Here is a 12,837-nt window from a genome sequence, read left to right as displayed (position 1 = left end):
CTGGTGTTGCCATCCGGTTTCACCAGTCCTCAGTCAAATCGTCCAACCCATGCTAGCATGGAAGGCGGACGTTAAACGATGATGATGATGATATATATATATATATATATATATATAAAATAGGTGCAGACATAGCTGTGCCATTAAGAAACTTGTTTTTACTTTCTTTTTTTTTTTTTTGTACTATAATGTAGTTTTGAGTTGGATCCCACTGTACTGCATTTTAAGCAAATTTCTTTTCCGTAGCTTCAGTTTGGTCGTATATTAATTAGTGAAATTTGGAAAATTTTTGGATGGATTAGGGATATAGTTACTTATGAAGGAACAAATGAAACACCATAGGAAGGCAATAGCAAATCATCTCCATTATTGTCAAGAAAGACATTGTGTACATGGGTATTTCTCAAGGCCACTCAGTGTTAGTTTTGACTAACATTGAGTGGCCTCGAAGAATACTCAGTTGAACACCGGGAGTGGGGGTGGGGTCAATGTAATTGATTAAACCTCTCCCCTGAAATTGCCAGCCTTGTACCAAAATTTGAAACCAATATTAAATATTAACATTAGTCATCATGTTTCATATGCTACCACAATCTTCAGTGGAGAGAAAGTGATATATGTGCATGTGTTTCCTTTAGTTTATTTATTCCATTTTTTTCCTATTTTTTCCTTCCATCTTTAAATCCTGTTTGCTTGTTTTTAGATTATTTTATTGGTTGGGGTGTTTCATTGTAACACTTTTGAATAGTTAGTTGATAGAACTTATTTTAGAGTGCATGCTTACGCACACTGACAGACACGTTTTGCTATCACTATCCTTCATTTCATTCAATACAGGCTGCCTGCATGTGGCTTTTGTCTCTGGTAAAACATTGTGGATCCCATCCTGCTTTACAAAAACGTCTACCAAACATTCAGGCTGCTTTCATGGCAATGCTGTCAGAAAATGATGGTAAGTATTTCAAGAATGTCTACCATAAGAGAGTGAAGAAGTGAAAACATTGGATTAAATAATGCTGATGCATTGTGATATTTAATTTCATTTCTTCGTTTCATCTTCATTGTTGTCCTTATTATTCTTGAGTGAGAGAGCAGTGCATGCCATCAAAGTGAGAGTGGGGTAAAACATACGAAGCCAAATATGCCCACCATGACTGAAACCACAAGGTTGCAAATCTAGCTTCTTAATCACACAGTCATGGCGGCACCTACAGTTTACTTTTTCTTTTTTCTTGCTTTTTAACCTATTTTCTTCTCTATCACAGAAATCATCCAAGATATCACCTCCAAAGGCTTGTCACTTGTATATGAGAACTGTTCTTCAGAGCAAAAAGATGCCCTGGTTTCAGAACTCGTTGACACACTTCTGACAGGGAAACGGTAAGTGAGAGCTATTTGTATTTATTCTTCATTTCTTACTTTTATATTTCATCAAATAGATTCAATAATATAATATACATAATGAACTTGTGTACAATACTAAGATGCACTATAACTCCTCAGAAAAAGTAATGAAAACTGCATGAGCAGTACATGGAATACTCACAAGAAATGAACAGTTTATAAATCTTTTAAAAAAAAAAGAAAAAGTTATCACAACTTAATGAGTCTTTTTGATGGACATTTCTGAAGTTTTTTTTTTTCGTTATTTTTTTTGGTCACTAAATATATTAATATTCCTTCCTTTTTAATTTTTTTTTTTGTATTTTATGGTTCTAGCTCGAAGACAGTTGTTACAGGTGATACTGAAGTATTCTCTGCAAGTTGTTTAGGAAAAACTCCTGAAGGGTAAGACTTACTTCAAATTTTGAAATTTATCTGTTCATGTATTTATTTATTTACTGTTGGTAGATTGGCACAATTTTTAGAGTATTGGAAAAAATTCTGTACACTATTTCTTCTGACTTTTTTACAGTTTGAGTTCAAATTTTGGGGATGCTCTTTTGATGCCACCAGCACCTGTACAGTCCCTTGGTAACTTAGAATAAAAAAAGCCTCCACTATTGAAAGAGAGAATAGTGACTTTAGGAGAAATTGATAATATAAAAACTAGGAATATATTGGATGAGGTTTCAGTGAAATAACATTGAGATTGGTACCATTTGAATGGGGAAATGTTCTTTACTCAATACTATATGTGGAAACAATTATATTTTCTTTCTGTCTACAACAGTTGTGAAATAAATGAAACGTCCATCAGCTGCAACATTGAGTATGGAGTTGCTTGATAAACTAAGTGACCTACTCAGTGAATTAATGTGTGAAGTGGATGAGTATTTCACAGAAACATGTACCCTTAATGTAATGTAATGCAACAAAGTGGACTCTTCTGTTAGATACCTGTTTCTTTGGGATCAGTGTATAACTGCTTCTGATACAGTGTGTGACACAGCTGGCTGGTTGTTTTGAATTGCAGGTCAGTTCACCTGACAGACTTCTCAAACAGCTTCTATCGTCCCAATTTCACTAACAAACCCTGGAGTGTTGATTTGAGGCTATGGCACAAAAAAAAAGAAAAGAAACTTGCCCAAGATGCCAGGCAAAAGGATTGAACCAGGGATCCCTTGATTACAAAGTGTACTTCTTAGCTATTCAGCCATGCTGGATCCACATTTATTTACCAGGACACATATCTGGCTGGAAGAGTTCATGTCTCAATTCTGCCTAGTGCTGGCCATTGTTTCAAGAATTTGCCTTACGATGCTCGGTCAGTGTGTTGGCAAGGGTGTTTATTTTAGGCACCCAGGCCACCACCCTGGATCAGTGCTTTTTTCCATTGACCTCTGAAAGGATGAAAGTCAAAGTTGACCTTGGCAGGATACGAACTCAGAGTGCAGTGGGTCAGAATGAATACTACGAGGTGTTCTATTCAATGCTCTGATGTGGTCAAGGTATTATTAAGAAGCTCGTTTTGGAACCACATGGTTTCAAGTTCAGTTCCCACTGTATATGTAGCACTTTGGGCAGTGTGTTCTATTATATACCCAGGCTGACCAATGTCTTGTGAGTGAACTTGGTAAACAGACACCAAATGGAAGCTTGTGTGTGTGTGTGTCTGCACCTATGGTTCTGTGTTTGTTCACCTTCCCCCACTATGTAACCAGTGTTGGTTTGTTTAAGTCCTCATAACTTACCAGCTTGACTTAAGAGAACGATAGAATAATTAGCAGTCTTAAAAAGTAACCACTGGGGTTGATTTGTTCAACAAAAACCCTTCAAAGTAGTGCTCCAGCTTTGCCACAACCCAATGACTGAAACAAGTAACAATCCACAGTGTTGTAGATATTTGTTATTGTGAAATGTTTCATTGCTCTCATGACTGAAATGCTTTGTGTCTCTTTTTACATTTTAGTGGCTCCATATCCACATACAAAGAACTCTGTTCCATTGCAACTGATTTGAACCAACCAGATCTCATTTATAAATTCATGCACTTGGCAAATCACCAGGCTACATGGAACTCTAAAAAGGTAAAGTTTCATTAATTTCTCATTAATGCTGTTTTTCTCCCTTTTTAATTCAAGCTTGACTGGATAAAGCTATCGTTTATTTCAGACAGAAGTAATCAAATTATTCAGTTTAGACATAACTGTGTATATTAAAATTCTTGCAGTTTACTATATTGTTTCCACATTTTATTCTGCAGGGTGTCCACAAAGTCTGGGTACATGAGGATTAACACATACTTTAAGAAATTATTAATTCTTATATTTAATTGTTTATGTTATGATTTTATTTACTCCATGTAGCCAGACTTTGTGGACACCCTGTAGTATTTGAAAACTTCCCAGAGGAATATCAAAAAGATCTGGAAAGTCTGCTCTTAGACATTGATATTGAATTGAAACAAAAAAAAACTCTCCATGTTATTCTATTTTATGTTATTTTCATATTTAAATTTTTATTTTCTGAATGTCTTTCTGTTTTGAACTATTTCAGGGTGCAGCGTTCGGTTTTAGTACCATAGCACAATATGCTGGAGAGCAATTGGCCCCTTATCTTCCACAGATTGTACCTAAGCTATATCGCTATCAATTTGATCCTAACCCCAAGATACAGAGAGCAATGAGCAGCATTTGGGATGCATTAGTCCCAGATAAGGGCAAAACAGTAAGTCTTAATTCCAGTATTTCTGACATTTGTTTAGTCTTCTGTTCACATAATTTATTTACTAACAGTGTTAGAGATTTCTTTTTATATGGAACAGTACCAATGCTGCAAGTAAAAGGAATAAATTATTGAGTTCAACCACAGAAGGATGAAATTACTGAAGTTGATACCTTAAAATTCTGAGGTGCCTACATTAGTTGAAGTAAAAACTCCCAGTCCAATCTGCAACTATTTTCACAATCTCTTATTAAAACTGATATTTCTGTTTTGTTTTTGAAATGCAGATAAAATATTATCTAAATCTATTCAATATTATTTTCTGTCTCCTTTGTAGATGCTAGGCTTTTGTTGGCCCGTCATCTTACAATTGTGATTTTGTGATGCAATCACTTCAGCTGATATATAGGCTCTACAGTTAGACACATCTAATCTTATCCCATGGGCATATTTACAGCTTTGTGATTTCACAGGCATTCAATACTAATAGGAGCAGGTATAGCTGTGTGGTTAAGAAATTTGGAACTTTGTGTAATTAGTTCTCAGAGCTTGTTCCTGGGTGCTGCATATCAATGCCTCAGTGCATCCTTTCAGATCACTTTTCTGTAGACACCTCCAGGTGCTGGTCTTGTTTTTCCCTTCCATTTCTCTGAAGTATTGCCCATGCATTGTTTTCATTTTCCAGTTGTTTAACCCTTTGGCATTCAGATTACTCTGTCAAATGTAATGCTTATTTATTCACATTGTTTTGAATTAATCATGCAACATCTTGTAGCCTCGAAATTTTGATGATGAGATTATTTATATTTACAGTAGCATTATAAGATAGGTGTGAGAGGCCAGATCTGGTTAGTTTGAGTATAAAATAGGTGGAATATTTTGGCTGGATATGGCTGGTTTAAATGCTAAAGGGTTAATTTTTGTTCTCCAACTTGTTTCTTAAATGTTTTTGGATGTGTCATATTTTCACTAGGTACAATTTTTGATTTGATTTGATTGAGGTTTGTTCTTACTCGTAGTAGAATTTCTATGGGTAACAGGTTACTACCTGTGATGTTAGGTATCCACAAGCTTTCAATAGTCTTTCAAATGCTTAAAACTCACTTGATAATCTTTCCTGTCCCTAAGAGGCAAATTACAGGACATTCTATTCCAATCTCCTTTAACCATTTGTCTGTATCTTTACTTACAGTCCCCAGTGCACCAATTATAGGCACAACCCTTACAGTTTTCATACACCAAATTCTTGCAATTTCAAATTTTAAGGGATTGTTTTTGCTGTTTTTTCATCCTCTGTCTTTACAATCCTGGAATCATATTATTATTATTATTATTAATAATTGCATGAAATTATGATGTTCTTTACATGTTTATTATTTTACAGCTTGACCTCTACCTGAATGCAATTGTCGATGATCTGCTGAAGAATCTTACAGCTTCTGAATGGCGTGTTCGTGAATCATGGTAAATTAACTCCTTTGTGCTTTAGTTTATGACGTATATATATATATATATATATATATATATATATATATGAAACTCAAACATTACTCCTCCCTTCAAACATGTATTGCATGTTAAAATACCTCACATCTAATTTTTTTAATTATAAATTTATATTTTGCTTACAGCTGTTATGCAGTAAGTAACTTATTACAAGGTCGTCAATTGAATAGCATTATTGAGAAGTTGCCACTTCTCTGGGAAGTCTGCCTTCAAGTACGAGATGATATTAAGGTAATTTGATTGGTTTGTTTTTTTTTAATGAACTAATTTGCTCCTTCTAAATTTTATCATGGGTTGGTTGAGTCTGTAATGCAGCATCTTTCTGTGAATCTTGATTCTGAATTATGAGATGGATGTTGTTTATGTTTGTTTTACAGTGGCGCTACCAGTCATTGTACGATGAGGGGAATATCATGAGACAACCTCTCCTATCAGCTTGCAGCACACTCTGTCCAGTTTCTGTGTCTGGAGAGGAGATGGCCATTCCAAAATGTTTGCATCTCACAATCTGTGTAGGTGATGTTGTGAGCTGATTGTAGGTGTATTTATACCATTTGTCAACAGTAAAAGATTTTCTCCAAAAGAGAGTGAATGGCTTTCTTACAGGTTTGAATATGCTCCAAGCTTATCTGAACTGGTAATAGTCTTCATTCTGTACTGTCTCATATGTGAGGGATCAGATTTTTCACATGTGACACTACTTTCTTAGTTTATCTTGAATATGAATATCTTCCATCAAAAACTCACAGCTACTTAGTTTGTATCATTCATTTACATGACATACCCATCCTAATGGAGTTATCTTTCCTATCTCCCTGCCTCCAACTCATGCACCACGAGCTATCTCCTATCCCAGTGTCCCTCACTCACTCCATCCACCCTTCAATCCTTTGCAATTTTACAGATGTTGCCCGCCTCCCATTTCCCATTACCCGTCCTCAACACACACTCTTACAAACAACGCCCCCACATACACACACACTCCTAGCATCTCTGTCCCCACTCACTACAACTCCCCTCATACCTTCAGGTGCCACCTGGATGTCTCATCACCACAGTATCTATCTCTTTGGAGAGACCACGCATTCATTCTTACTCTCTCCCCTAAATGTGAGTAGCTATGCAGCTCCCCTACAACATGAGTCTGCTCTACTCCCAACTTCTCCCCCCATATATTATCCCTCCACCCCCACCCCACAATCTAGCATAAGGATTTGCATACCCGAAGCATGGGTATGTAAATGTTGGTAGACCACATCGACCCTACATAAAGCAACTGTGTGAGGACTTCAAGTGCACCTGCAAAGACCTGCCATATGAAAAGGTGAACTGAAGTGACTGGAGAGCAGGAGTCACAACAATCCATGCAATAAGCACACCCAACACACCACCACCCTCCTTGGGTTTAGATGGTATTTCATCAGATTGTTTACTGACAACCATTGTTTTACTGTAAGACAGTAGTATTTCAATGTTTCACCAATAGAAGTCATTATTCCCATGTTTCAGAAGTCTCTTTCTTTCATTTCAGGAATCTGTACGTACTGCTGCCCACCAAGCTTGTAAAACACTGAGCAGGGTAAGGTCTTTTCATTGCATGTTAGGTGAACTATTAAGTAGCAGGAGGAAAATAAACATGAAGCAAACTAAGCCCCTTGTATCCATTTCTTTGGAACCAATAAGGATGCTATATTTGAGAAGATTATTAATCTGTCTTATTGCAGCTCTGAGGGCCTGAACCAATCAAAACCTAATGGATTTAGTAGATAGAAACAAACAAACCTGTCGTGTGTGTGCATGTGTATGTGTACATAAGTGTGTCGTCATCATCATCATCACCATTTAACGTCTGTTTTCTATGCTGACAGGGGTTTGACTGGGGCTCGTAATGATTATAAAGATAATGTTGATTTGAATAAATGAATGAAGATAACTGTTTGTAGGAAGTTTCATGTTAATTTTGTTCATTCTTAAGTATTATTATTACTAAATATTATTATTTTATTTCAGGAATCAATAAAGAATTGTGACTTGAATAACAGCAAAATAGGAGAACAGGCTATTAGTTTAGTGCTTCCTTGCCTACTAAAGAACTGTCTTCAGAGTCGTGTTGAAGAAGTACAGACTATTGGGTATGTAAGATTCTTGTTGAATTCTGTAACTTGATGTTTTTGTCAGTTTTAAAATTTATGTATACATATTAGTTCCCTGCTGAAATGCAAAAGGGTGAAGACTAGAGGAAGAAAACCGTGTAAAAAGAAATTAGGGCAAAAGAAAATAAGATAGCTGACAAGATTGTTGCTTGACTGCATAAGTAATGTCAGTGTGTTTATACAACAGATAGAGAGAGAGATAAAGTTAGGTGAAGAAGTACCTAGTGATCTCAGTATAATGAACCTCTGGAAGTGGAAAATTGTAAGAGACATGGAGAAGATGTGGGATTCTCTGCTTGAATTAGACCTATATAACCAACATAAATGTAGAGTAACAGATGTAAAATCATGATGGAGATGGTGCTGATGTATTGTGATACCCTCTAACAGTTCAAGCAATGACACCCAGATATCATCATCATTGTCATCATTGTCATTTATCATCAGTTTTCCATGCTGGCATGGGTTGGACAGTTTGACCGGAGCAGGCAAGCTGCAGGGCTGCACCAAACCCATGCTTGTTTTGGCAGGGTCTCTACAACTGGATGCCCTTCCTAATGCCAACCACTTTACAGGATTGCACTGGGTGCTCTTTACTTGGCCTTTTATGTGATACCTGCATGGGTGCTTTTTGTTTCTATGTGGCACTGGCACAGGTGTCTTTTACATGGTGCCGGTGTGGGTGATTTGTACATGGCGCCAGCAGAGGTGCTTTACATTATGTTATTTGTATGTGTATGTCTTTCTTATTTATAGTAAGTATTACAGACACTATTTTGAAAAGCTGTTTTATTTGTTATATTCCAGACTGAGAACTATCTTGAAAATCAGTAAAAATGCTGGCAAGCTTATAAAACCTCACATTCCTGTGTTGACAATTGCTCTACTTGAAGCCGTCAGTGGATTAGAACCCCAGGTGATGAATTATCTGGCTGTTAAAGCTGAGGCTGGCAATCAAGGGACACAGGAAAAAGTAAGTTCATTAGCTCTGTCTCAACCAACATTTCAACTGTTCTCATGTAAAGAGAAAATGACATGAATCTCATCTTCTTTCAAGCTTAATTTAAGCTCTCTTTGGACAATGGCAGAACATTTTTTTTTAATTATGATTTATATCAGCAATCTTTAACATGAGAATCACTTGTGAAATTTATTTTATATCATGCTTTTGGTGAACAGCTGCATTGTTGGTTACCCATCTTACAATACATCAGTTACTAGTCTGCTGCATTTTGATAGCAAGTAACAAGGGGACTTAATGTACAGTACAGGACATTTGATTGCTATAAACAAATCATTTGTGCAGGCTCTTCAGCAAGAGCTAAACATTCATACGTTGTCTTTGATGGGAGATTCCATCATATATATACACACGCACATCTACCCATGGTGTCACACTGTAGAAATGAGCCTAAATCCCCCATAGTTACAAACAAACTTCTTAATCGCACAAATTGTGCCTGTCTTATTCATTGAATATTCTTTGTAATTATTACTTTACATTGTGGTGTTACTAATTAATGTAATTTGATGTATATTGTTATTCATAGTTGGATATGGCTCGCATTGCTGCTTCTAAGATGTCTCCCATGATGGAAACTGTTAATTCAGTAAGTTTCTTTTTCTTTTCTTTCTTTATTTATTTTCCGCATTAAAATTTCTTTACATTTCAAGATATAACCAAGAAAAGTTATGACATCATTTAATAAACTAAGTTAATTTCCTTAAGTAATATTAGAACGTTTAACTGTTCAGGTGTAATTAAGAAATCAGGAATTTATGTAAAGATTTACTGCTAGTAATTAAAACATTCAATCATTAATGGTCACCACCACTGCCAATATTATCATCATCATCACTACCATGATGATGATGATGATGATGATGATGCTGGTGGCATAGATTAGGCAGATTGGCAGGAACTGATGTGCCAGAGGATTGTGTCAAGCTTGAATGTCTGCTTTGCTATGATTTGAACATAAAACTGGAAGAATATTTGGGCTGAATGCAATTGGTTCAAATGCCAAAGGGTAAAAAGAAACTAGCCTCAAGAATAAAATTTATGAAATATTATTGTTTACTTTAAAGAATAGAATGGAAAAGGGGAAGGGAGTCTTCAAGGAACTGATATACATTACTATAAGCAATTGTTTAATTACTCCTTTTTTTATTCCAGTGTGTCCAGTATGTTGATGCTTCTGTGCTGCCAGAACTGATACCACGTCTCATAGAATTAATCAAAAGTGGAATCGGTGTTGGAACTAAGGTTAGTGATTAGGCTTTTAACTTTTTTTAATTTGTTTTTATAATTAAATTTAACCTTAATGATGACATGTCAGAGAAGGTGGCCGTACCTTCACTGTCTCTAATTATGTGATGCTCTTCGGAGTAGTTTTTATTGACATCTCTCTACAGGTGGTTGCTTCTTTAATTTCAGGCAGGGTGTGCTAGCTTCATCACTTCCCTGGCTACTCACTGTCCCCATGATTTAACACCTTATGCAGGTATGTTCATTTTTCACATTTTCAAAAATCTGTTTAGTCATTTCTTGTATACTTCTAATTGTAAAGACTTATTATTTTGTATTTCTCTGATGCATATTCTATCCATGATCTATTGTTGCCTACTTCAGGCCTGTAGATTGACTTGTGCTCAGCACTATGAGTTAATGAAGCATTCATAAATTATTTAAAGCTCACACTGTTTGTAGTAGTATATGACACCTTCTTACAATACCTTTTACATTTTTACAATATTTTATAATTAAACTTTAATGTTTAGCACCCATGTTATTTAACCTTTTAGTGTTCGGATTACTTTGTCAAATGTAATGTTTATTTATTGCATTGTTTTGAATTTATCCTGCATTATCTTGTAACCATGCATTTGAGATTTCAAACTTTTATTTTTACAACGACATTGTTAGGTAGGTGTGAAAGACCAAATATGGCCAGTTTAAACATCAAACATGTAGAGAATTTTGGGCCAGATATGGCCAATTTAAATGCTAAAGGGTTAAATATCCTCAAAAGCATGTCAAAGATACAGAATAAAATATTTTCTCAAATTATGGAGATGTACCACTGGTGGTGCAAATGATAGTTGTGTGAAGTTTGCAATGAGCCACCTGTGGTACATGTGACAATTAACGTGTTAGAAAATAATAAACTTTTGTAAGGATCAGTAATTGACAGTTTCTTCATTCCTAACAGTATCACATAAACTACTTATATAGTTTTCTAAGCCATGGCACATACTTTAAATGTTATCTGTGTTTGTATTAGCAACTTATAAATCCTCTTCTATATTAATGTAGGTAAACTCATGAATTCAATGTTGACTGGACTCTCTGATCGTAATGTCGCCGTAAGAAAAACTTATGCTTCAGCTGTTGGTTATTTAGTTAAAGTAAGTTCTGATACTCTGTCCACTCGTAAATAAATGTACCATTGCAATTATTTCTACATCTCTCCAAGTAAACAACTTGTTACCCTTTAGCACAACAGAGTATAAATGATTTAAGAGGAAAACTGAGTATAAGAGGCATCAGATGTTGTGTGCAAGAGAGGAGACTGTTTGGTCACATGATACATATGGATGAGGACAGCTGCATAAAAAAGTGCCAAGCTCTAATTGTTGAGGGAACCTGTGGAAGGAGTAGACCCAAGATGTGGAACAAAGCGATGAGAAAAGGTCTTCAGACACTGGGCCTCACTGAGGAAATGACAAGGGGCTGGGAGGTGAGGTGATTTGCTGTACTTAAGAAAATTTATCAGGCTGAGTAAAATTGCTGCCGTGCATACACACAGGCTTCTCCTTTACAGGTGCTGGTGCTATATAAAATGCATTGAATATACCCTTGGCAATGGCACATGCAAAGCACCCAGCACACTATGAAGCAACTGGCATTAGGGAGGGCATTCAGCTGCAGGAACTATGCCTCAGCAGACAATTGGAGCCTGGACAGTTCCCTGGCTGGCCAGGTCTATGTCAAACTGTCCAACGCATGCCAGCATGGAAAATGGATGGGGTTACGGTAATTGGCTTATCCCCTCCCTCAAACTTGCTGGCCTTATGCCAAAATTTGAAGCCGAATATGTAGAGGAGAAATAATATGCTTTGCCTTAGGGATATAATACAGTAACCAGCTTTCAATTTAAAATTGGGACTTTGTCATAGATTACCTTGACAGACTTTTTTCCTAAAAATATCAAAAAAAAAAAAAAAAAAGTCACTCTGGGTCCCATATGCAAAGTTGGGTCTCCCATAAACTTTAATGCACTAAAACATTTCTCTCTCCTCAATAAATGCTGCTGAAATTAAGGTGCCTCTAATATACTCATGCATCTTTTATGCCATCAACTACAGTAGTTCACCAGGAGCTGACCTCTATAGCACTGATTTCTTATATAGAAATGCTAACTTATTCATGTGGTGTACAAACAAGATAAACTTTTAAATTTGTAATAATATTTATATAGAAATAGTTCAGAGTACCATATTTATTGGTTATGAAAAAATTTCAATTAAATATTTGAAATAAATCATTATTGGGTATTTTAAGTTCTTCTAAAACCAGATACATTTCATTAAATAACATGAACTTTTGCAGGTCAGGAGGAGATGAAGTATATATGTACTTTAATAACCTGATAAGCAAGCTTTGATTTATCTAATACAGGTATATTATTCATTTATTTCTAGGTTGCTAAAGACAGCAGTACTGAAAAGTTAATGTTGAAATTGAAAACCTGGTACATGGAAAAGGGTAAGTAAAGAGCTGTTTGGTTCTTTGTCCAACCGTTTTCACATGTTGTCTTCTATTTTAAAGACAATAAGGGGTTTATTGAGGGAGAGCTTATCTGCTACAACAACCTGTTGCATGGCTATACAGACACGTCTTTTCATTAGCTCACATAGGAAACGTTTCAATCAGGTAAAGACGAATCTGTGCTGCATAATTAATGCACCATTACCTGACAACCACCTGCACATTAGTACTGTATCTTTTATTGTTTACTTTTTACTTGTATGAGCCATTGGACCTTGGCTTAGCTAGAGTGGGTGGGTG

The 12,837-nt window shown here is 35.9% G+C and overlaps 1 protein-coding gene across 1 annotated transcript in view; it reads left to right on the top strand.

Moving 5' to 3' along the window:
- LOC106878177 (proteasome adapter and scaffold protein ECM29) overlaps nt 1-12,837 on the top strand; it is a 63,326-nt gene that overhangs the window by 35,511 nt on the left and 14,978 nt on the right. The window contains exons 23-37 of the mRNA XM_052974721.1: nt 838-952; nt 1,266-1,380; nt 1,720-1,788; nt 3,353-3,470; nt 3,940-4,110; nt 5,492-5,571; nt 5,739-5,844; nt 7,145-7,192; nt 7,624-7,745; nt 8,574-8,739; nt 9,317-9,376; nt 9,943-10,032; nt 10,204-10,270; nt 11,083-11,174; nt 12,471-12,534. Of these exons, the coding sequence (XP_052830681.1) occupies nt 838-952; nt 1,266-1,380; nt 1,720-1,788; nt 3,353-3,470; nt 3,940-4,110; nt 5,492-5,571; nt 5,739-5,844; nt 7,145-7,192; nt 7,624-7,745; nt 8,574-8,739; nt 9,317-9,376; nt 9,943-10,032; nt 10,204-10,270; nt 11,083-11,174; nt 12,471-12,534 (1,483 nt within the window). The remainder of the gene's footprint in view (nt 1-837; nt 953-1,265; nt 1,381-1,719; nt 1,789-3,352; nt 3,471-3,939; nt 4,111-5,491; nt 5,572-5,738; nt 5,845-7,144; nt 7,193-7,623; nt 7,746-8,573; nt 8,740-9,316; nt 9,377-9,942; nt 10,033-10,203; nt 10,271-11,082; nt 11,175-12,470; nt 12,535-12,837) is intronic.

Source organism: Octopus bimaculoides, chromosome 19, assembly GCF_001194135.2.
Source record: "Octopus bimaculoides isolate UCB-OBI-ISO-001 chromosome 19, ASM119413v2, whole genome shotgun sequence".
In the NCBI taxonomy this organism is placed as follows: domain Eukaryota; kingdom Metazoa; phylum Mollusca; class Cephalopoda; order Octopoda; family Octopodidae; genus Octopus; species Octopus bimaculoides.
This window is presented reverse-complemented; position numbering and strand designations above follow the sequence as displayed.